The 26,740-nt window shown below is 37.4% G+C and overlaps 1 protein-coding gene across 1 annotated transcript; it reads left to right on the forward strand.

Annotated features, from left to right (window-relative positions):
• The first annotated feature begins 6,170 nt into the window (after positions 1–6,170).
• Positions 6,171–10,218, forward strand: LOC137825010 (transcription factor MYB98-like). Its single transcript, XM_068630683.1, has 3 exons — positions 6,171–6,175; positions 6,360–6,486; positions 9,431–10,218. Exons 1-3 carry the CDS (start codon positions 6,171–6,173, stop codon positions 9,965–9,967), a joined length of 669 nt encoding a protein of 222 aa, XP_068486784.1. The 3' UTR covers positions 9,968–10,218.
• The last annotated feature ends 16,522 nt before the right edge of the window (positions 10,219–26,740 follow it).

The raw sequence follows: 26,740 nt of genomic DNA on the forward strand, positions 1-26,740 counted from the left end.
GGTACGAGTTTGTGATGGGGTTGGCCGATCTGATCGCCATCCGTAACATTGCTGCCAGGCTCAAGGTGCCTGAGAAGACGACGGAAAAGGTTTTGGGACCAAAACCAGACACGTGGTGCGAGTTCCACAAGAGCTTTGGCCACTCTATCAACTCGTGTTTGGCTTTGGGACACCAACTCGCCGAGTTGGTCAAGTGTGGCTTTTTGAAAGATTACTTGCTGGAGAAGCAAGCGGGCCAGTCATCAGGCTCCCAAACGGCGGGTGGCGAGGGACAGCAGCACGAGGTGCCCATTCACGGTGAGATCCACACCATAGCTGGTGGATTTTCCGGTGGGGGGTGCACTGCATCGCAACGCAAGAAGTACGCAAGGTCAGTGATGTCAGTGGAAGTTTTTGAGGATCACTCACCCGACGTGGACATCACGTTCACCAAAGGGGACCTTAGGGACGTTGTGCCTCATGACAACGACCCTATTGTGATCTCGCTTGTCACGGCGGGAAGGACTGTCCACCGGGTGCTGGTCGACCAAGGAAGTTCGGCAAATGTAATGTTTTGGCCGACTTTTGAGAAGCTACAACTGTCCCCTGACCAGCTGAGGCCCTATGGGGGCTGCTTGTACGGTTTCGCCGGCGACCAAGTGGAGGTCAGGGGGTATACTGAGTTAAGGACGACGTTCACAGATGTTTTAGCTTCACGAACAGAGAAGATCAGGTATCTTGTAGTAAACGCTCTGTCAGCACACAACATACTGTTGGGAAGGCCAACGCTCAACAGAACAGGAGTTGTGCCTTCAACACGGCACATGAAGGTCAAACTACCATCCATGGAAGGTTTGATCATCACCATCTGTTCCGACCAAAAGGAGGCGAAGAAGTGCTACGAAAACAGCCTCAAGAGCAAGAGATCCATATGTCACGTAACCACAACGCCGCCCCCTGGCATGGAGCCTGCGTGGGAAGACCAACGAGTTTCGGATACGGCGTTGGAGGTGGCCGCCGAGGGCGATGTGCCAATGGAAGATATCGAGGCGAGGTCCGAAAACGCCGCCCGGATGGAGGGAGAGAGAAACTGCTCGGAGACCGCCAGGGAAACAGGTATCGCGAGGGCGCTGATCGCCAGCGAAAAAAAGCCTCAGCCAGTGGAGGAATGGCTCGAGAAGAAGATCAACGGCAAGACGTTTAAGCTGGGGAGAACCTTAGATAGCGAGACGCAAGACCAAATCGCCAAGGTGATAAGTAGACACCTAGATGCATTTGCGTGGTCTGCTTCAGACATGCCGGGGATCGACCCTGATTTCTTGTGCCATCGCTTAGCAATGGATCCCCAAGTCAGGCCCATCCGCCAAAGAAGGAGAAAGTTCAACGAGGAAAAAAGGCAGGCGATCAAAGACGAAACACAAAAACTCCTTGCAGCAGGCCACATCAGGGAGATCCAATATCCAGAATGGCTCGTCAATGTCGTTCTGGTCAAGAAGAGTAGCGGAAAATTGATAGTAATTATTCCTCGACAATCTCTTGTTGTTCTCTTGTGTTCATTGCACAAGAAAATTAATAGTTTGGCAATTAGAAATATACTGGATGCGTAAGTTTTCAATTATTTTGTTATATTATATGATTTTATAAATAATATAAAATTTAATGTATGTAACTATTTGTAGAGCTATGGAAGCTCATGTAAGGTTGCAAGGACTTCCACATATTGCTAAGAAGAAGCTACAATACATTGCACCAAATGTAAGTCATTCATCTTACTAGTATGAAATTGCAATGTATAAATTATTATATTATTCTATTTGTATTTAACTTGTAGTGCTCATATCAATCGGAAAACTATGAGTGCGTGTATTATTTGATGAGACATATGCATAAAATTATATCTGCTAACATTAAGGACTCGTGGAAGGAGGTAATATATAATTAACTCAAATATGTTAAATATGTTAAATGTGTTAAATGTTAATTTCATCCTCAATATTTGATTATGTAGATATTCATTGATCCATCTCCATTGAAGTTGGAAGTGCTACAAGAGGTTCAAGAGCAGTGGGCATCATTTCTTTTAAGTACTGTAAATTCTCATGTTAGAACTAGTTAAATATTTTGTATGAACTTCAACATATTAACTTTTAAGTATTTACTCTAAATGATAATTTTAAAACTAGTTAACAATTTTGTATGAATTTCAACATATTAACTTTTAGTTAAATATATCGTTATTTATATGCTAGATCGTTAAGATTTTATTTTAAAAATATTTGCTTGAGAATTGTGGTTATTATGCAGGATACTTTATGCATGTAAGAAAATGAATATATCACAAAATAATTAAATAAAAATGCATTCTATGACGGTTAAAATATTATCAATCATAGAAAATAACATATTTTATGATGGTTAAAACAATATGTGTCATAAAAAGTAATATTTTTTATGATAGGTTTAATTTTAATCATCATAAAATGTGTTATTTTCTATGATGGTTAAAAATAAATTAGCATAGAAAGTGAATTTTCTATGATGGCTCTTTTAAATATGACATAAAAAAATAAAGACTTTCTATGTTGCCTGCATCTATAACGGGTCTAAAATCGTCATAAAAAGGTAAGTTTTAACCGTCATAAAATGTCATTTTTCTATTAGTGCTAGGATAAGAGTCTCAAGAAGTTTTGGACTTCTTATTCTCATGTAATCAACAATGATTTATTCTGGTTACTAGATGGTTTTGTATAAGGATTGAAACACCTTTAAAATATATTTTTTAATTTTATTTATTTTTAATTGATAAAATAATTGCAAATAATATTTTTTTTGAAAATTTTGATCTAAAAAAGACAATGTGTCTTAAAAAAAACATTACAAACGCTCAAATCAATATTTTAAGATCATAGTTAATATAATAATATCAGTAATAAATATTTTGGAATAGATTTTTATTTATACTATTACTAATGAAGTTGGGAGTCTTAAAACATATCTTAAAAAAATAGGAATTGATAGGTTGGTCCTCTTTGTTAATAACCTTCATTATATTAAACTAAATAGGAAAAACTATAATTGATCACGAAGTTGAACACCAAATTCATTTATTACATTCCAGCTCATTTTATCATCTTAAATAAATATTAATTACTAGTAACAATTTCAAATTTTGAAGTACAAAACGTAGTACACAATTGTATTTTATTTTGCAATATATTATATTCAATATGTATATTTTAATAATATAAAATAAATAGTTAATTGTATTAACTATGACTAGGAATTTATTAGAGTCAAGTAGTGATAATTCAATTAATATTTATGAAATGATAAGTTATATAACAAAACGGAAGGATTAACATAACTAATAAATATCTAATATGGTCTTTAAAGATGAGTGTGACTAATAGGCATTTGATTAATTTTTTTATGTAAATGGGTATTTGAAAAGTTCCTAAATATAAAGAAAAAATTATGTTTGTATAATAAATATTAAATACCTATAAATAAAAATATGTAAATACAAAAAAAAAATCAAAGAATATAATTTAGATGAATATTCTGATTAAAAAGATAATAAAAAGCGCACTCATATGTTTTTTAAAGATCAATTTGGTATTTACTCATTACTATAACTCATTAAAATTTCAATTTTAACAGTACAGGATGTAATACGTACGGTAATTGTATCAGTCTTTAAATATTTCATAATCAATATGAATATTTTAATATTATAATGATGTAACTAGTTTTTTTTTATGAAAGTTATTAAATAATTATACTATCAATTAAGAGAAGGGTGAAAGTTGAAAGTTATTTTAATATTGGTTACAAACTTGACTATGAATCAGATTTTACTAACCCCACTTTTAACATGAATCTGGAATTTATTACTCTTATATATAAGATAATTTTTTTTTTCACAGGGTCTTGACCATTCTGATATGTATTTAGCAAAATATCTGTCTTATAATAAATAAATGATCATTAAACATAAAAAATAAATGATTTGGTGCTTTCCTATACATTTATTTCTCCTTACTTTCGTAAAAGGCCAAGAAACCATTCATTCATAAAAACATCATTTAAGTGTGTCTTATATGTGATTATTAGAGTTAATTTTAATATTTTTATTAAAATAAATTATTAAACAGTGTATTATTTGAGGGAATCACTTAAAACAAGTTTCTCCTATACTCATTAAATAATTCTCTTTTAGTCAAAAAAATTTAACATTTTACATTAAATACTAATTTATCAATTATTATTTTTAAAGTGATTTTTTTGTGAAGAATTCTTAAATTTATGTGATATAATAAGAAATTCAGGATATATAAAATTTATTTTAAACAACTAATACATTCACACGTTTAAAGTAAATTGTAAATTTTTGGTTTCTTTGTTAATTATTGGAAAAAGATAGCTTCAAACCTACTACTCTTTTTCACACTTAATAACCTGTTTAATAATAAAATATTAAATTAAAATATAAATCAAATAATTTACTAAAAAAATTAATAAAACAGTTATAATATAATTATATAATATAATTATATAGAATAAGACTGTTATGACCATACCATACCCATCATAAATTCATAAAACTAATTTCCAGCTTTTACTGGTAATAAAAATGAACATTTTGTCATCGCTTTGACTCAATAAATTAAAAGAAAAGGAAAAATAAAGTTATCATTTTACCCTTTTCTGGTATACTTTTAGAGGATCTAAATTATTTGACTTGTCACACACAAAATTCAAGTTATTTTACAGGCAAATGCCATCAAATTTTCGTGATGTTATATATAATTTTAATTCATTTTAATCAGTCAGTCTTTAACAAATACGAAAATTATCATGAAATTGATAACTTGCTTTGACACTCTACTCACCCTTGATAGATAAAAATCACACTTTTCCCCCCTCTTTATTCTCTTTAATCAAAAGGACATTTTAAGAAAAATATTAAAATATTAGCAAAAATTTATATAGTTAACGGATTTTCTTGAAGTTATTTTATTTATACATAACAACAGAGTTAATAATAAATATGATAAATAATATAATGAGAAAATAACCAATGAAATTGAATTATAAAGAGTAAAAAAATGAAAGTTGATGAAACGTAATATACAATTTCTGATCTCACTTAGGAGAGAGAGTGGCAGCTCTACATGTCATTCATGTGTTTTTAAACATTTGTCCAAAGCCATCACCAAACACAAACCTCTGTAACAAACTCATCATTTCCCTTTACTTTTTTGTTCATAAATAATACAGAAAATGAAAAGAGATGAATAAAAAAACATATTTTTATTTTCAGTTGTTTACTTCAGGGCGGAAGCTGAACAGTCACAAAAACAACTAATCTGAGCCGTTTGATGATGTTATCATAATGGGCACGTGTCTTACAATTGTCCTTTGTTTACACTTGATTTTATAAGAACCTAGGACTCCACCCCTTTCTTCACACACACACACTGAGACGGTATTTGTAGTACACACCATCACCAAATCTCTCTCACTCTCCCTCTGATTTTGCATGGAGTTTAGTCCAAGCTTTCCTGAGAAAATTCACTACCTTTCTGGGATTTTCCCTGAAATCAAATCAGAGATTCCTGCGTCAGAAGAGAACACCAGCTTCATGTATCAAAACAATTTCAACCATTTCCAGCACCACCATCATCACCTGAATGAGCCAAATCAGGGTCACCCTGAAAGTTTTTTCACAGAGGGTCCTTCCTCCATCATCAACCCATTATTCTCTTTGTCCTCAGCAAACCATTCTTCAGGTGGACCATCTTCCTACAAATCCACTTACCCCAATGAATCCCTCAAAGGAGGCTATGCCAACCCCTACTACCCCATGCCTTATGCACCAAACAACACCAATGTTGAATCCATGCATGGTCACCCCAACAAGGTCATCTGGGACTTTTCCCAGAAAGTTCCCCTTCACTCTGGCCCAAGTGCAACTTCAGATCCTCAGGTGGGTACTTCACTGTCGCCATCATTTGCTTTCATGCTTCACTGGAACTGGAAATATTAATGCTAATTAGCTGTGGTTGTTGTTAACATGAAATAGGTGCAGAGGAAGACTAATGGCCAAATTCAACACAGGGTGACCAACATAATCAAAGGCCAGTGGAGTGCTGAGGAGGACAGGTATTTACCAAACTGTTCTCAATTCCATGCTGTCTGTCTCTTTCTCTTATTATCTTTTTTCATCTGCTATTAAATTCTTCACGGCTTCATATGGGGCTTTTAATAAGAATTTTCCTCATTGATTTTGCTACTGACTTTAGTGAGGTTTGTTAATGCTTTTTTGTCCATTATTCATCTGCTTGGACAAATGGTGAACCCTTTCTGTGGTTTTGTAGCGTCCTTGTCCAATTGGTGAAACGCTTTGGGATCAAAAAATGGTCCCATATCGCCAAGTTGCTGAATGGCAGGGTTGGGAAACAGTGCAGAGAGAGGTGGCACAATCATCTCCGGCCAAACATTAGGGTTACTTCATCTTCTATTCTTTGTTTACTTTCTCCCTCACTCTCTTACACATACATGGCTAATACCATCTTTCAGAGTTATACAAACATCTTCCAGCTGATAAAAAAAAAATACAAACATCTTCCAACAATTTTTCATCCTATTATAATAAAATAATTAAAAATATTGGTGCAAGGTGAATGGAACTGGTATCAAGACACATTGTGTTTTGGGTAAAATATTTTTTTTTAACTTAAAAATCAACTATTTTAATATTATTTTTTATATAAAATAATAACTTTTAGGTGTCAATTATGGCACAACTGGTGTTAAATATCATTATTCTTAGAATAAAATTTCTTTAACACTCTAATAGAAAAGAAAAACCATTTTACAATATTTTTAAAATAAATTTTAGATGTGGAATGAATGGAACTCGAGATATAATTGAGTTTCATAAAATACAATAAATGGTTATGTAAATATTCTTTGAATATTTTATATAGGATAAAAATTAGTGATATCATCTATAAAATATTTATTGAACACAATTGTTTCTCTTTTGAATATAAAATTTTCCAAGTTGAGATGAATTCTGGTATTAGGAGTAATTGTTATCACTGACCAAAGTTACACTAGAGGATTTTCCCGGTCATGTGGTCACCATGTGGAGAGTTAATTTCTCAATTTTTTTTGGATCTTCAACTTCACTTAAATTATAAAGCTTTAATATATTAATTAATTAAATAAATAAATGAATTAATTTATAGTATTAATAATTTTATTACAACATCAAATATTTGTAATTCACACTTATACGCATATTCGTATAGTAGAGAAATAATATTCCTTTTATCTACATTCTTTTTAACTAATTCCCCAAAATCTATGAGCATTTAGGGCATTTGTTTGTACTTTTTAAGGAGTAAAAGTCTTTGAAATTTACGAAAATACTTTAAAAAGTTTTATAAAAGTAGAAATGTTTTTTTGCCAAAAATGTTATTTTAATTTAAAAAAAAAAATTACAATTTAAAATTATATATTAATTAAAGTATGTTGGATTTTTTTATCTTAAATTCTGTGAAAAAATATCTTAAATAGCAAAGCTGAGCACATACCCACATTTACGTTAATACATATATATATATATATACATATATATATATATATATGCTGATAAAAAAAACATATATATATATAAATTAAAATAAATATTTCTATTTTAATTAGATAATAATATTTAAAATTAGCTAATATTTTTGTAAAATATTTATAACTCTTATTTTCAAATTAATAATATATTTTTAGATAGGTACTTTATTTCTATTTACAGTCTTTATTAAAAATAAAATTATATTATTTCTCTTTCAAAGATAAAGTATGAGAATATTATTATATTTATATTAATTTTCTTTTGTTAGCAAATTACAAAATTTGTTACCATTTCTTTATATTAACTTTATTTGCTGGACTTTATTACCCTTTCTTTTACATTATTAGTTTGATTATAAATTATTTATAACGTTTGAAATACACTAACAATTTTCTTTTTCTCTTTTGTTTTACTCGACATTATTTATAACTCTATAAAATGTTTTTAGTTATACGCATTGATCCAAACAAGTTAAAATGTAAAATTTGGAGAAATAAACTACACTGATACTTGCTAAAATTTAATTTATTTTTGGTGGGTGTAACTTTAGTCGCAACATAATTTGGGAACATTTTATTTAGTGTGCAGTAAACTTAATTTGTTTTTAAGACAATTAATAGTGTATTTATCCAAAAAAATGTGATTAATGTGAAATAACAATGTTTATGATACATTGTTTTATTTGAAGTTTAAAAAAAATATATTTAGTTTCTCTTCTATTTAAAAATATTTAATATCAAATTTTATAAATATATATGTAAGTTGAAATTGGCCTCTCCATTTATATATGAGTTTCAAAATGTTACATAGTTTTTTTTCTGGTTCTTGCATACCATATCAAAATGTCACAATTAACCCTTATATATATATTTATTGGTATATACATGTATACCGATTCCTTTGTTTGTATATATACACCTATAATTACTTTTTCTTTCATTCTATTTGTTTATATCTTTCTCTTACTTTCATTACATAATATATAACATTTAATGAATTTCCCTTTATCTTTCCCTTTATGTTGTCATCTCTCTTTTCTTTGGAAAATTAACCTTTTCACACTCTTATTTTTCTATAGTTCTACTTTACAATTTCATTTAATAATAAAATATTATAGGATAATAATATATCAACAATCCACTTTTTTATTCCACCACAATACAACTTTCAATATTATTATTTTAATACTTTTTCATATTATTTAATTATAAATTTACTTTTTATTATCTATATTTATATCTAAATCAATCGAGTTATAAAGATTGTAAAGATGGTTAAAACATAGTGAAACTATTATTATCCCTTTTCTTTCTACTCCAATCCAGCCAAATGGCCAATTATATGCAGATGGAAAAAGGTTTATTAGAAATTAGTTTTTTTTTTTCACTTTTACATTACAACCCTCATTTAATAATAAAATATAATATATTTTTAATAAAAATTAATATATATTTTTTTAAAATAAAATAATAATATATATGATTGTAAAATGAAAATGTTACTTAAGGTCTCAACTTATCATATTAAAGATGTCAACTTATTATTGTTACATGTATTGGAAAAAGTTTATTTATTAGTTATTTTTTAAAAACTCACAATTCACACTGTTTTTATGATAAATGAGGTTGATGTGAGCAGTAATAATTTGATAAATGTGATGCATGAGAGTGTGTTGAGAAAGAGTGTCAACATCTGATTGTCCATATATATCTCAATCAGGGTTGAAGTTGAGATCTTCCATGGTTCATAGAATAGAATGGAGAACTTATCTAACTTGACATATGTACGCATTGTTGTTGTGTACCAATGCAGAAGGAGTCATGGAGCGAAGAGGAGGACAAAATCCTGATTGAAGCTCACAAGGAACTCGGGAACAAATGGGCAGAGATTGCAAGGAGAATGCCGGGAAGGACTGAAAACACCATCAAGAACCACTGGAACGCTACCAAGCGTCGCCAGAAGGCCAAGAGGCAGAGGAGCAAGCGGAGGAGCTCCAAGGGTGCACCCACGCTTCTCGAGAGCTACATAAGGAAAGTCACTGCGGCGGAAGAGTCTGAGAAGGAATTGAAGAACTGCATGAGCAAGATGAACTTGAATGAGACCACCAATGCGGGTCTCTTTCGGGTTCGGTACGAGAGCTCCGAAGGTGACTTCAGCTCGGAGGAGGAGGAGGTTGGGTGGAGCCTGCAGCACCACGTGCCATGTGGTGGTGATGGTGGCTATGTGCCACTGATGGTCAACGCTGGGGAAGAGAGCCTGATTGATTACGAGGTTGCCTTGCAGATGGCACCGGAGGTCCAGATGAGGAAGGAGATGGATCTCATGGAGATGATCTATAGAAAAGGTTAAGGTGGTTTTCCTTCTCATCACACCGTCTTCCTTGTTTCTTTTGTTAGTTTCTTCTTTACTTTATCTCAGACATCATTCAAACTGTGGTTTTTCTTCGGTTGGGTTGCATGCCGTGGATATTTTAGTTCCTTTGTTTTGTCTTGTGATTTTCGGTTCGAAGGTGGTTTTGGTGGGGCGTTTGTTTGCTTCTGTTTCGGCTGTAACAACTAAAGCTTGCATGTTTTGAGTTTGCGTGGATACCTGGTGCAGACTGCCCTATTTGGTTTTAATTTATGTAATGCTCATTTCTATGTCTTCATTTCAACTGTGCAATAATCTCTAACCCTAATCTTAGGAGGAAAATAAAAATGAGAATAAAGAACTGCAAATAAGAGTCTGACTAATTCCAATTTCATTTTTTGTTTTCATAAATTGATTTTAAAATAAATTTATATTGTTTAGTAATTAATTTTTTAATGTTTCTTCGACTTTCATCTTGTTCAACATATTTTTCAGTCCACGTACTGCTTTGTGTCTGGTACCTTTTTCTGTAGTATGCCAACATTTGGTTACATCATATTTTAAAAATAGAATTCAACACACTTTAAAATTTTATATGTTTAAGATGAAAAGTAATTGAAGGGAGGAAATTATTTTTTTTGAAATGCACCAAAAAAACACGTTAACAAAAGAGAAACAATTCTCACTTTTTATTCAACATTTTTAAGTTAAAAAGCTATTTGTTTTTTCATAATGCGGATAATTTTTTTTTCATAATATATTTTTCAACAAATAGAGTAATTTGATTTTAAAACAATAATAGAGTATTTTTTTTCTAAGATTTGTTTATTGTGTTTTTTTTTATCAATAATGAAAAAATTGAATAAAAAAAATAATATTTAAGAATATGTTATAACCTTATACAAAATGAATATTATATTAAATATCAGGATAATGATAGATTGACAACTCCAATTTTTTATATAATCACATTATAACTCCCAATAATATTATTTTAATATGTTTTATATAATTTAATTACAAGTTTATCCTTTATTATATTTATTTATTTTTAAATCCATCACATCAAATATCGTATACAATTTCAAATGTTGTCAAACTATCATTTTTCTAAATATTATTACTTGCAAATGTCAAATATCATCTCTTCTCTCTCCTTAAAACAATGGCAAATGGAATGGCAAATGGATTTTATGAGAAAAACCGTAGACATCAACAATCCTCAAGTAACTATACAACGTTCTTCTTCTCCAACGTTTCGAATTGTTTTGGGAAATATGATATTATAAAAATCTTCTAAGGTGGGATAGAGTTAAAGATTCATTGCCTGCTAATTGAATAGTTGAATAGAAGGAAGAAGGTTTGGGTTTGTGAGAGTCTTTGATGTGGCAAATGTGTTATGTTTGGAGAAGGAACTGGACCAAATATACATATGCAATATGAGGCTTAATATTAATCTGCCATGGTACAGGAGAGCTGAAAATGGTTCAAACATGGAGGTAAGAAAACATAATATGATATAAGGGAGAAGAAAACTAAGGAGGTGAGAAAGGATACAAGGGAGAAGAGATATTAGGAGGTGTGGAAGAAAAAGAAAAAGAAAAAATCTTTCGTTGATGCATTTAGAAGACCTTCTTCTAAGGAGATGTGGAATGTTCCTATCATTGAAACTCAAACAAATTTTACCTTGGATGGAAAGCATTGCGATCAGTCAGACAATACCAGAATTAGACTTTTCTCAAATATGTGAGGAATTTATAAAGGGAGGTATGAATATAATCAAAACAAGGTATATGAGAGATAATTTGGTTTTATTAACCCCAACTGAAAGCGATCGAATGAAAGATCTTATAGATATGAACAAAGCGTGGTTCAAAAGCGTTTTTGAAGTAGTTGATCCTGATCCTGCCTGTTGACCGGAACGCTGGAAACTGCCTCGTCAAAGGATCGACGTGCGCACCGCTTCACACCTCCGTTCCTCTTCGAGATCCACCTCAAGAACCTGCAAAGAAACAGAGCGGCGCCGCTGCGGCCGATCGCACTCCAACGCCCAAGTCAGTGACCGAATCACCAAATACTAAGAGAACAAGAACCGTGCAAATCCTCTCTCACAGTCAGCTCTATAACTCGCAAGCGTAAAGAGTATAAACTGAACGTGCGTACCTCAGAAAGTTTGTTGAGAACTCTTATATACCTGGTTGTTTTCTCTCTCCTGGCAGTTACAGACCTGGACACGTGGCTCGCATCCAGTTGTACACATGCCATCATCTGGAGCCTCCTTGACTTGGCGCTGCTTCTACTCTCATTTTGGCTAAGTTACTTATGCATGGTCTGCCCAGTGCATAGCTAACTTGGGAGTGCGATCTCTACTGGAATTGGCGAGTTAGGGGCCTCATACACCTTCCCTGTGGTCTCGCCGGCCGCCTTCATAATTTGCTTCTCCTTCATCTTCGGCGATGTGCCTTTCTGGCGATCTCCAACGCCTGGTCGCCTGAGTTCATCTGGCGACTTCATCTTTAACCCGGTGATCGCCTATTCTGATATGCTGGAGATCGGAACACGCCAACTTAATAACTGGCGCTTCACGAGCCCCCCGACTTCCTTTCCTTTGCCACCTGGTGCCTTGCCAACACGCCTATACTGTAGCAGGATGCCACGTCATCACTCCCGACTACCAGGGCGGTACACAAGCCCCCCAGTCTTAAGCGAAGACTTGTCTAGCGAAAAGACTGAAAGAGTCACGTCAACACCGGTCTACGTGGCACTGACGCAGAATTCCAAACGGTTGTACCTTCTGCTTTTCTGACGGTCCACCAAACCCCTCGCCCATCGCTCGACACGTGGCTTCATCAACGGACTCTCTTCTGTTGCCGTTTGCGCTTCCTAAACCCATTTCGAAAAAACCCTTAAACCCGTTTTCACTCAACACTGTTCCATCACTTTCCCTCGCATTCACGAACGCTCTAACTTTCTTCTGCGGAAAACACTCAGCGCTCTCCAGCATTCTGAATCACCATCAACCTTCATCGTCTTCCTGATCATCAAAAGGTACCTACTTTCCTTCTTCTGCTGGTTTTCCTTGCATTTTAACCTATTCGCATCATCCTGTAACTGCCTGGTGCATACGCTGTGGGTTGCTTTTCCATTTCTCCTTCTGCGTAACTTAGGGCTTCGTCAATCATCGCGACGAACCTACATTCGTTCGTTTTTCACCTTCCTTCTATGATCGAGTCAGCCTCTGTAACCCCTGATCATTTTTCCTTTTCTTCTTCCTTTGCAGCTGCAACCATGACTCGCACAAAGATCACCCCGAATCCTCCTCCTTCATCACGAAACCCCCCTTCACAAGCACACGACCCACCACGAGTTCGTGGCGCTTCATCTTCGCAGGCTGAGAGGCCTGCGTCTTCCCGCCTAACCTGGTCCAGGCGACTCCACCTATCGCCGGAGGAGCCCCTGTTCCCTTGCCAGACTTCAAAACCTGTATCCTGGGCCAACTCGACCCTTCTGAGGGAGACATCTTCTGTGAACACTGCTGGGAGCAGTTTTGCGGCTGACAAAGGGGGATGAGCCTACCAACGTTTCATAAGGAGCACGATGAAAAATGATGTGTACCTTGCCCCCCCGATTTGCCGTTTGTGCTGATGACAAGGTGAGTGCTGACGGGCCCTTCTGCTTCGTCTACACTACCTTATTCAAGAAGGTGAAGCTCAAGTTCCCTTTCACGCGTTCGAAAGGGAGCTCCTTACCGAGCTCAACATCGCCGCCGCCCAGCTCCATCCCAACAGCTGGGCGTTTGTGCGAGCTTCGAAGTGATGTGCGACCATCTGGGGTTGCCCGCATCAGTGGACGTGTTCCTATTCCTCTTCGAAGCCAAGCACCCAGGAGACCGCCTGTGGGTTAGCTTGAACGCGATCGCTGGGAGGTCCATCTTTGCCATCTTCCAGCAGTCCTATAAGACTGGAAAGGGAGATTCGTTCAAGTGCGCGCTAATGACAAGGACGCCTCCCTTCTCGACGGCTTCCCCTTGTACTGGGTGGACAAGGGGAAGAAAGAGTCCAAAGCTGCTTCAGGAGACCCAGAAGTCCTGACAGCATGGGAGCATTGGACAGAGATCTCTGTCTCTTCTGGAAAAGGGTGGCGGACGCCAACATTACTTTCCTTACCACCACCTTGATCTGCTTCGAATTCTACGAAGACCAGCTAGAAATTCGAATAGGTTAGAATATTAAAAACTGTTGTTTTAATATGCTTCTGTTTAGCTGTTTCTGGGCGTCTTGTGCGTTATGCGCAAGACTTTGGTTTTATCTTTCCTGCACATATCATCTGCTTTGCTGTGTACTACCTTATGCACTTATTTTTTCCTTGAGTTAACCCATGCATTTTCGTTCTATGCAGATAACATGTTGGGCAAAGGCATGCTCGCTGAACTGAAGGCGCTCGCCCGAAACCACGGGTTGGCGACGGGTTCTCAAACGGTGCCCAACTCGGTGGTGGAGACAGCCATCGTCCACGGGCGATCGCCACCAAGGAACCTGCCCAACGCAAGAAATTGGTCCTCAAGAGACCTAAAAGGAAAGCCCCTCAGGTGATCCACGAGGAAGAGGAAGAAGATGACGAGGCCACCGAAGACGGTTTGGTCTCAAAGAGGAAGAGGGTGGCACCTTCTTCACCGCCTGCTCCACCCCCTCTTCCAACCTCAACACCTCCATCGACGCCTGCTCCTCCTCCATCATCGCCACCCCCACAGGCTCCTGCCTCACCAGTCCAAGCGGTCCCACTGGCCACTGCGCCACCTGCAGTTGAGGCCCAAGAGCCAAACTTCATGGAGGACCCCCCAAGCGCCTCTACACCATATGTGTCAGCTGGAGGGGGTCCCCCTTCAAACGCCTCAGCTGCAGAAGTTGCTCCAATTGGGGATGAGGTTGCTCATACCTCTCCGATTCTGATCACCGAATCCCCGATTCCGTCGCTACGCCAAGAAGCGCCTACTGAAGAACCTGCTAAGGAAAGTGGTGACGAGAACCAACAACAGGCTCACCTGGTGCCTCTCCAAGCAGCAAACCTCCCTTTAGAGGTCACAAGGATGTGGGAGCCTCTATCTGCTAAGCTGAAGACCATAGCAGAAGATATCCCGGCGATCATAACCAGAGCTGTGGAGAGCTCAACCAGGAGGCTCCAAGACGACTTCTTCAACCTCAAAACCGAAAACAGCACCATGAAGGTCGAGGTGGAGAAGTTGTCTTTCAACCTGACGCTCGCAGAAATCGAACACTCCCGAGTGGAGGATGCAATGAACACCGAGCTCAGGCTGGCGCGCAAGGAGGCCACTGACCTTCGCCACAAGGTGCATCAACTTGCTCAAGAGAAGGTCGAACTGGAGAGCAAGATTGTGCCTCTTCGCGTCAGGGTGGTTGACCTGGAGGCTCTTATACAAGCTGACGCCGCTAAGGTGCAGAAATTGGAGCAGAGGTCAGTTGACCGAGAGAAATTCCTTGGGCAAGTGGAAAAGGCAAGGGACGACGCCATAGCCGATCTCGCCGAGGCCAACGCAGAGAAGGGAAAGGTGGCTGCTGAATTGGCCCAAGCACAAGCGGAATCTAAGAAGGTTACTGAAGACCTTCTCCAGGCTCAAGAGACCAATGAACAACTCAAGAAACAGGTTGAAGAGCTGGAGCAACAGAACAAAGAGCTGAAAGAGCAAACTGAAGACCTCAAGAAGCGGATTGAGGAACTTCAGAAGCAAATTGAAGAACTCAAGCTAAACTCTGCTCAAATTCTGGCTGCTGGATTCGAAGCTGCGCGGGAACAATTCGCTTGCCTGTTCCCCGACCTGGATCTCAGCATGGTGTCGCTGAACAATGAAGTGGTGGATGGAAAAGTGGTGCCCGCCGAAGACTAATCAATTCGATCCACCCATCGCCCTTTATACTTTCCTTTGTAAATAACTTGTAATAGACTTTATGTCCCTTCGTATATATGCTCTGAACTGTTAACCGTTAATGACAAAGGTCTACGCTTTTCCTTTTATAACTTCTTCACTCGCTTCAACTTTCCTTGCTTGTTTAATTTCAAAGAAATGACTTAGGAAAACTGTAGGTACGACCTTTGACTTAACTGCTTCGGATCACTTCAGCCTTAAGCAACAAACACTTAACAATTCGTAATCTTAAGGCAATTAACCTTATCGTAAAAATATCCCTCAAGCAATGAACTGTAACTCAGTTACTGGCTTAAACACCGCTCCACTCGACCCGCTTCATCAAACAGGTGTTTTAACCTTCTCGCCGCTGTTTGAACTCTTCCTGATCGCCAAAGACTCTTGGTGATATCAGCTTCTTTCTAGCCTCATGCTTTGGCCATTAATTCTTTGTCTGGGGGTAGAAACGCCTTTTGGGATCCTTCTTTACCTCCCTGAACATCAGAACAAGAGACCGGGTGACTAGGCGTTCTCTTCGAACCTACCTTAGCCACCTTCCAAACTTCTTCCACCCTCTGCACCATACCTGAACTCGTTCGAGACGAGAAGGATTTTATCTTGCCTAAGCTCGCATGTAGGCGAGAAGGTCTTTAACTCGCCTGTACTCGCTCATCGGCAAGAAGGTCTTTAACTCGCCTGAACTCGCTCATCGGCGAGAAGGTCTTTAACTCGCCTGAACTCGCTCATCGGCGAGAAGGTCTTTAACTCGCCTCTACATTGCCCCAGGGTTACATCTTCTCGCCCCAGAAACACGGAGGACTTTTTACTGGTGCCTCTACATTGCCCCAGGGGTTACATCTTCTCGCCCCCAGAAACACTGAGGACTTTTACTCTTTCTCGCCTGCACTCGCTCGACGGCGAGGAGGTCTTTATCTCGCCTCAGAACGCGCGAGGGCGTTGAGGTCTTTCATCTGGTGCCTCCGATCGCCGAAAAACGATGAGGACTTTAAAACTTTAACTGGTGCCTCCAATCGCCGAAAAACGATGAGGACTTAAAACTTTAACTGGTGCCTCCAATCGCCGAAAAACGATGAGGACTTAAAAACTTTTTAGAAAGCATGCGATATATCTTTACTTGCCTTAAACCACGTACAAGTGACAAGGTCTTTCTTCAAAACTTTTGGAAGATAGCAAACATGCAACCTGAAAACGCCTTATACTTCGAAAACTCTTCTTTTATTGGGTGGCCTCATTAAAAACCCTCCTTAGGGAAAAAAGAGTGCCCCCTTCAAACTGTTTCATCAGAGACATTGTAATATGACTTTTGTGTTTGTCTTTACTTACAAAGCTCTTAACTATAGTACAACTTCAGGTGTGTGGCGTTCCAGGTGCGAGGAACGAGGAATCGCCCCTCCTTCCAGCGTCTCTAAGCGGTAGGCGCCGTTCCCGAGCGCCTCGGTTATTCTGAACGGTCCAGTCCACTTGGGCGACAGTTTATTCTCCATCTCGTACTGGTGGGCCTTCCTCATCACCAGATCGCCCTCTCTAAACTGCCTTGGCATCACCTTCGAGTTGTATCTTCGTTCGATCCTCCTCTTCACCGCCTCAGCCTTTAATCTCGCCTCTTCCCTGACCTCATCCAGTAGATCCAGGTTTAGCCTCCTCTCTTCATTCGAGTCTTCCTCTATGAAGTTCTGGAATCTCGGCGAGCTCTCCTGGATCTCCACTGGAATCATGGCATCACACCCATAGACCAAGCTGAACGGGGTCTCATGGGTTCCTGACTGCTCGGTGGTGTGGTACGCCCAGACTATACGGGGTACCTCCTCAGCCCAACTTCCCTTGGCTTTCTCAAGCCTTCTCTTCAAACCTCTCAACAACACCCGATTGGCTGACTCCACCTGGCCATTCGTCTGAGGGTGCTCGACGGATGCGAACACTTGTTGAATTCCCACCCCTTCGCAAAGCTTCTTCAACAGGTGACTTGCAAACTGAGTCCCGTTGTCCGACACCAGGCGCTTGGGCACACCAAACCGGCACACAATATTCTTCCACACGAAACCTTCGATCTTGTGTGCGGTGATCTGGGCCACTGGTTCTGCTTCGATCCACTTGGTGAAATATTCAATCGCCACCACCAAGTACTTCATCTGCCTGATCGCCAGCGGGAAAGGTCCCAGGATGTCGATTCCCCAGGTATGAAACGGCCAAGGGCTATAGATCGACTTCAACTCCTCGGGAGGCGCCTTATGCCAATCGGCGTGCTGTTGGCATTGTTTGCAACACTGGGCATACTTCTTGCAATCTTCTCTCATCGATGGCCAGTAATATCCCGCACGGAGAGTCCTCGCGGCCAGAGCTCGACCCCCGACGTGGCTTCCGCATATACCTTCGTGGAGCTCCGCCATGATTCTCGTGCACTTCTCGCCGTGTATACATTCCAGGAGCGGGTGAGTGAACCCAAACCTGTACAGATCGCCATCAATCAGGGTGTACTTGCTAGAATTCTTCTTTACCTTCCTAGCCTCAGTCGGATCCAGCGGGAGAAGGCCATCTGCCAGGCACCGCTTGTACTGTGTTATCCAAGTGTCTGGCTCATGGGTAGCGCAGACCTGCATCACATTCACCTTCTCTCCTCGACATGCTCTGATTCTCGGCGATCTCAGAGTTTCTTGCGTCAGGGACCTATGACTTCTTGCTGCCTTCTCCGTCGACTTGCTTATCTGAAGGACCAGGTGATCTGCCACAAATGCCCTCGGCATCTTCAGAGTTTCTTGAATCACCGTCCTCTGCCTACCCCCCTTGCCTGAACTGGCGAGCTTAGCTAGCAAGTCAGCTCGGGCATTCTGCTCTCTGGGCACATGCACTACTTCAAAGGAGGCAAAAGAACTCTTCAACTCCTGCACATATTCCAGATAGGCCGCCATTTGTGGATCCTTAGCCTGGAACTCGCCTGTTACTTGCCCTGTGACTAGCAGCGAGTCACTCTTAGCCATCAGCACCCTAGCTCCCATCTCCTTGGCCAGCAAAATCTCGGCGATCAACGCTTCGTATTCTGCTTGATTGTTACTGGCTTTGAATGCAAATCTCAAAGATTGTTCGATCAGCACGCCGTTGGGTCCTTCCAAAATGACTCCAGCACCGCTACCCTGCTGGTTCGACGATCCATCCATCGAGAGTACCCAACGGAAATCATCCCCTTCAACTCGCGTTGCCTCAGATGAGAGCTCGACCACGAAATCTGCAAAGATTTGCCCCTTGATCGGGCCTCGGGGCTCATATTTAATATCAAACTCTGACAACTCTACTGCCCACTTCACCATCCTTCCCACAACGTCAGGTTTCTTCAGGACCTTCTGGATGGGCAGGTCAGTCATCTTGATGCAGCTCCTCAGTCACCTTGCTGAGCTCCTCATTCCTGGCGCGAGAGGCGACCAGGTCCTTATGCATTCTCGCCTGCTCTACGCGTGAGGCTTCCACAGTTGCCTGCAACGAACGCATCATCTCTGCCATCTGCACCATGCTCATGGCAGTGGCGCCTTCGGCAGCGACGGGCGCAACTCGACTTGAGCGATTGCTTCTCATTTTTCTCATGAAACTCAGCGAATCACAGAATGCAGCGAACAACACTTACTTCAGCTACGATTGAGTCAGCGATCAATCGGAAAAACTATGCGAAACTTCCGCGAGAAAACTCAAGAACACCGCAATCCTTCAAAGAAACTTGCAACTTCACCAAAAACCACTGCTCTTCCCACGGATAACCAAACGAGCGAAGGAACTCAACTCCACCGAACAAATTATGCGTAACAGCAGGAAATCCTTTCTTCACCGAACGAAAACCCAAACGAACGGTATAAAACGCGAATTCAGCGAACGAAACTCAAGCAAACAGCGAACGATGGTTGCACCAGCACACAACCACGCAGAAAACTTCGAAAACCTCCAAGAACTCACGCTGTGGATGGGAGCAAGTTTTACACGACCCCACGGTGGGCGCCTGATGATCCTGCCTGTTGACCGGAACGCTGGAAACTGCCTCGTCAAAGGATCGACGTGCGCACCGCTTCACACCTCCGTTCCTCTTCGAGATCCACCTCAAGAACCTGCAAAGAAACAGAGCGGCGCCGCTGCGGCCGATCGCACTCCAACGCCCATGTCAGTGACCGAATCACCAAATACTAAGAGAACAAGAACCGTGCAAATTCTCTCTCACAGTAAGCTCTATAACTCGCAAGCGTAAAGAGTGTATTCTGAACGTGCGTACCTCAGAAAGTTCGTTAAGAACTCTTATATACCTGGTTGCTTTCTCTCTCCTGGCAGTTACAGACTTGGACACGTGGCTCGCATCCAACTGTACACGTGCCATCATCCGGAGGCTCCTTGACTTGGGCGCTGCTTCTGACTCTCTTTTTGGATAAGTTACTTATGCATGGTGCTGCCCAGTGCATAGCTAACTTGGGAGTGCGATCTCTACTGGAACTGGCGAGTTAGGGGGCCTTCATACACCTTCCCTGTGGTCTCGCCGGCCGCCTTCATAATCTGCTTCTCCTTCATCTTCGGCGATGTGCTTTTTCTGGCGATCTCCAGTCGCTTCGTCGCCTGAGCTTTCATCTGGCGACTTCATCTTTAACCAGGTGATCGCCTATTCTGGTATGCTGGAGATCGGAACACGCCAACTTAATAACTGGCGGCTTCACGAGCCCCCCGACTTCCTTCCCTTATGCCAACCTGGCGCCTTGCCAACACGCCTATACTGTAGCAGGATGCCACGTCATCACTCTCGACTACCAGGGCGGTACAGTGATAGATATTGGTTTTCAAGAAATTAGCATGAAATGAGATGAAACTACTTTTTTTTGTGGTAGTTGCATGAATTTATAGTATATATTCGATAGATGAGTCTCTATAGTAGTGATATATATTGGTTTTAAAGAAATTAGCATGAAAATACTTGAAACTAGGTTTTTTGTGGTAGTTGCATGAATATATTGTATATATTTGACACATGTGTCTTTAGATAGTTTATAATAGAGATAGACATTGATTTACAAGAAATTACCATGAAAAGACTCGAAACTAGTTTTCTTTATGTAGCTGCATGAATTTATTGTATAAATTTGATAGATGAGTCTCACTAGTAGTGCTAAACATTGGTTTTCAAGTAATTAGGAAGAAAAGAGTTGAAACTAGTTTTTTATTGGTACTTGCATGAATTTATTGATATATTTCATAGATGACTCTCTACAGTAGTGATAGACATTGGTTTTCAAGAAATTAGCATGAAAAGAATTGAAACTAGTTTTTTTATGGTAGTTGCATGCATTTATTTTATATATTTGATAGATGAGAGTCTACAGTAGTGATAGATATTGGTTTTCAAGAAATTAGCACGAAGAAAAGACTTGAAACTAGTTTTTTTGTGGTAGTTGCAAGAATTTATTGTATGAGTCTCCATGGTAGTGATAGACATTGGTTTTCAAGAAATTCGCATGAAAGGACTTGAAACTAGTTTTTTATGTGGTAGTTGCATGCATTTATTGTATATATTTGATAGATGAGAGTCTCTACAGTAGTGATAGATATTGGTTTTCAAGAAATTAGCATGAAATGAGATGAAACTAGTTTTTTTGTGGTAGTTGCATGAATTTATTGTATGAGTCTCTATAGTAGTGATAGACATTGGTTTTCAGGTAATTAGGAAGAAAGGATTTGAAACTAGTTTTTAATTGGGAAATGCATGAACTTATTGATATATTTCATAGATGACTCTCTACACTAGTGATAGACATTGGTTTTCAAGAAATTAGCATGAAAAGAATTGAAACTAGTTTTTTTGTGGTAGGTGCATGCATTTATTGTATATATTTGAAAGATGAGTCTCTACAGTAGTGATAGATATTGGTTTTCATGAAATTACCATGAAGAAAAGACTTGAAACTAGTTTTTTGTGGTAGTTGCATGAATTTATTGTATGAATCTCTATGGTAGTGATAGACATTGGTTTTCAAGAAAGTAGGATAAAAAGACTTGAAACTAGTTTTTTTTTGTGGTAGTTGCATGCATTTATTGTATATATTTGATAGATGAGTCTCTACAGTAGTGATAGATATTGGTTTTCAAGAAATTTGCATGAAGAAAAGACTTGAAACTAGTTTTTTTGTGGTAGTTGCAAGAATTTATTGTATGAGTCTCCATGGTAGTGATAGACATTGGTTTTCAAGAAATTCGCATGAAAGGACTTGAAACTAGTTTTTTTTGTGGTAGTTGCATGCATTTATTGTATAAATTTGATAGATGAGTCTGTACAGTAGTGATAGATATTGGTTTTCAAGAAATTAGCATGAAGAAAAGACTTGAAACTAGTTTTTTTGTGGTAGTTGCATGCATTTATTGTATATATTTGATAGATGAGTCTCTACAGTAGTGATAGATATTGGTTTTCAAGAAATTTGCATGAAGAAAAGACTTGAAACTAGTTTTTTTGTGGTAGTTGCAAGAATTTATTGTATGAGTCTCCATGGTAGTGATAGACATTGGTTTTCAAGAAATTCGCATGAAAGGACTTGAAACTAGTTTTTTTTGTGGTAGTTGCATGCATTTATTGTATAAATTTGATAGATGAGTCTGTACAGTAGTGATAGATATTGGTTTTCAAGAAATTAGCATGAAGAAAAGACTTGAAACTAGTTTTTTTGTGGTAGTTGCATGAATTTATTGTCTGAGTCTCCATGGTAGTGATAGACATTGGTTTTCAAGAAATTCGCATGAAAGGACTTGAAACTAGTTTTTTTTTGTGGTAGTTGCATGCATTTATTGTATAAATTTGATAGATGAGTCTCTACAGTAGTGATAGATATTTGTTTTCATGAAATTAGCATGAAGAAAAGATTTGAAACTAGTTTTTTTGTGTTAGTTGCATGAATTTATTGTATGAGTCTCTATGGTAGTGTTAGACATTGGTTTTCAAGAAATTAGCATGAAAAGACTTCAACTAGTTTTTTTTGTGTGGTAGTTGCATGCATTTATTATATATATTTGATAGGTGAGAGTCTCTACAGTAGTGATAGATATTGGTTTTCAAGAAATTAGCATGAAATGAGATGAAACTAGTTTTTTTGTGGTAGTTGCATGAATTTATTGTATGAGTCTCTATGGTAGTGATAGACATTGGTTTTCAGGTAATTAGGAAGAAAGGATTTGAAACTAGTTTTTAATTGGGAAATGCATGAACTTATTGATATATTTCATAGATGACTGTCTACACTAGTGATAGACATTGGTTTTCAAGAAATTAGCATGAAAAGATTTGAAACTAGTTTTTTTGTGGTAGGTGCATGCATTTATTGTATATATTTGAAAGATGAGTCTCTACAGTAGTGATAGATATTGGTTTTCATGAAATTACCATGAAGAAAAGACTTGAAACTAGTTTTTTGTGGTAGTTGCATGAATTTATTGTATGAGTCTCTATGGTAGTGTTAGACATTGGTTTTCAAGAAAGTAGCATAAAAAGACTTGAAACTAGTTTTTTTTGTGGTAGTTGCATGCATTTGTTGTATATATTTGATAGATGAGTCTCTACAGTAGTGATAGATATTGGTTTTCAAGAAATATGCATGAAGAAAAGACTTAAAACTAGTTTTTTTGTGGTAGTTGCATGAATTTATTGTCTGAGTCTCCATGGTAGTGATAGACATTAGTTTTCCAGAAATTCGCATGAAAGGACTTGAAACTAGTTTTTTTTGTGGTAGTTGCATGCATTTATTGTATAAATTTGATAGATGAGTCTCTACAGTAGTGATAGATATTGGTTTTCAAGAAATTAGCATGAAGAAGATTTGAAACTATTTTTTTGTGTGAGTTGCATAAATTTATTGTATGAGTCTCTATGGTAGTGATAGACATTGGTTTTCAAGAAATTAGCATGAAAAGACTTGAAACTAGTTTTTTTTGTTGTAGTTGTATGCATTTATTGTATATATTTGATAGATGAGAGTCTCTACATTAGTGATAGATATTGGTTTTCAAGAAATTAGAATGAAATGAGATGAAACTAGTTTTTTTGTGGTAGTTGCATGAATTTATTGTATGAGTCTCTATGGTAGTGATAGACATTGGTTTTCAAGCAATTAGCATGAAAAGACTTGAAACTAGTTTTTTTTGTTGTAGTTGTATGCATTTATTGTATATATTTGATAGATGAGAGTCTCTACAGTACTGATAGATATTGGTTTTCAAGAAATTAGCATGAAATGAGATGAAACTAGTTTTTTTGTGGTAGTTGCATGAATTTATTGTATGAGTCTCTATGGTAGTGATACACATTGGTTTTCAGGTAATTAGGAAGAAAGGAGTTGAAACTAGTTTTTAATTGGTAAATGCATGAACTTATTGATATATTTCATAGATGACTCTCTACACTAGTGATAGACATTGGTTTTCCAGAAATTAGCATGAAAAGAATTGAAACTAGTTGTTTTGTGGTAGTTGCATGCATTTATTGTATATATTTGAAAGATGAGTCTCTACAGTAGTGATAGATATTGGTTTTCATGAAATTAGCATGAAGAAAAGACTTGAAACTAGTTTTTTGTGGTAGTTGCATGAATTTATTGTATGAGTCTCTATGGTAGTGTTAGACATTGGTTTTCAAGAAAGTAGCATAAAAAGACTTGAAACTAGTTTTTTTTGTGGTAGTTGCATGCATTTATTGTATATATTTGATAGATGAGTCTCTACAGTAGTGATAGATATTGGTTTTCAAGAAATATGCATGAAGAAAAGACTTAAAACTAGTTTTTTTGTGGTAGTTGCATGAATTTATTGTCTGAGTCTCCATGGTAGTGATAGACATTAGTTTTCCAGAAATTCGCATGAAAGGACTTGAAACTAGTTTTTTTTGTGGTAGTTGCATGCATTTATTGTATAAATTTGATAGATGAGTCTCTATAGTAGTGATAGATATTGGTTTTCAAGAAATTAGCATGAAGAAAAGATTTGAAACTATTTTTTTGTGTGAGTTGCATGAATTTATTGTATGAGTCTCCATGGTAGTGATAGACATTGGTTTTCAAGAAATTAGCATGAAAAGACTTGAAACTAGTTTTTTTTGTTGTAGTTGTATGCATTTATTGTATATATTTGATAGATGAGAGTCTCTACATTAGTGATAGATATTGGTTTTCAAGAAATTAGAATGAAATGAGATGAAACTAGTTTTTTTGTGGTAGTTGCATGAATTTATTGTATGAGTCTCTATGGTAGTGATAGACATTGGTTTTCAAGCAATTAGCATGAAAAGACTTGAAACTAGTTTTTTTTGTTGTAGTTGTATGCATTTATTGTATATATTTGATAGATGAGAGTCTCTACAGTACTGATAGATATTGGTTTTCAAGAAATTAGCATGAAATGAGATGAAACTAGTTTTTTTGTGGTAGTTGCATGAATTTATTGTATGAGTCTCTATGGTAGTGATACACATTGGTTTTCAGGTAATTAGGAAGAAAGGAGTTGAAACTAGTTTTTAATTGGTAAATGCATGAACTTATTGATATATTTCATAGATGACTCTCTACAGTAGTGATAGACATTGGTTTTCAAGAAATTAGCATGAAAAGAATTGAAACTAGTTGTTTTGTGGTAGTTGCATGCATTTATTGTATATATTTGAAAGATGAGTCTCTACAGTAGTGATAGATATTGGTTTTCATGAAATTAGCATGAAGAAAAGACTTGAAACTAGTTTTTTGTGGTAGTTGCATGAATTTATTGTATGAGTCTCTATGGTAGTGTTAGACATTGGTTTTCAAGAAAGTAGCATAAAAAGACTTGAAACTAGTTTTTTTTGTGGTAGTTGCATGCATTTATTGTATATATTTGATAGATGAGTCTCTACAGTAGTGATAGATATTGGTTTTTAAGAAATATGCATGAAGAAAAGACTTAAAACTGGTTTTTTTGTGGTAGTTGCATGAATTTATTGTCTGAGTCTCCATGGTAGTGATAGACATTAGTTTTCCAGAAATTCGCATGAAAGGACTTGAAACTAGTTTTTTTTGTGGTAGTTGCATGCATTTATTGTATAAATTTGATAGATGAGTCTCTACAGTAGTGATAGATATTGGTTTTCAAGAAATTAGCATGAAGAAAAGATTTGAAACTATTTTTTTGTGTGAGTTGCATGAATTTATTGTATGAGTCTCCATGGTAGTGATAGACATTGGTTTTCAAGAAATTAGCATGAAAAGACTTGAAACTAGTTTTTTTTGTTGTAGTTGTATGCATTTATTGTATATATTTGATAGATGAGAGTCTCTACATTAGTGATAGATATTGGTTTTCAAGAAATTAGAATGAAATGAGATGAAACTAGTTTTTTTGTGGTAGTTGCATGAATTTATTGTATGAGTCTCTATGGTAGTGATAGACATTGGTTTTCAAGCAATTAGCATGAAAAGACTTGAAACTAGTTTTTTTTGTTGTAGTTGTATGCATTTATTGTATATATTTGATAGATGAGAGTCTCTACAGTACTGATAGATATTGGTTTTCAAGAAATTAGCATGAAATGAGATGAAACTAGTTTTTTTGTGGTAGTTGCATGAATTTATTGTATGAGTCTCTATGGTAGTGATACACATTGGTTTTGAGGTAATTAGGAAGAAAGGAGTTGAAACTAGTTTTTAATTGGTAAATGCATGAACTTATTGATATATTTCATAGATGACTCTCTACAGTAGTGATAGACATTGGTTTTCAAGAAATTAGCATGAAAAGAATTGAAACTAGTTGTTTTGTGGTAGTTGCATGCATTTATTGTATATATTTGAAAGATGAGTCTCTACAGT

Source organism: Phaseolus vulgaris, chromosome 8 (assembly GCF_000499845.2).
Source record: "Phaseolus vulgaris cultivar G19833 chromosome 8, P. vulgaris v2.0, whole genome shotgun sequence".
NCBI classification, from domain to species: domain Eukaryota; kingdom Viridiplantae; phylum Streptophyta; class Magnoliopsida; order Fabales; family Fabaceae; genus Phaseolus; species Phaseolus vulgaris.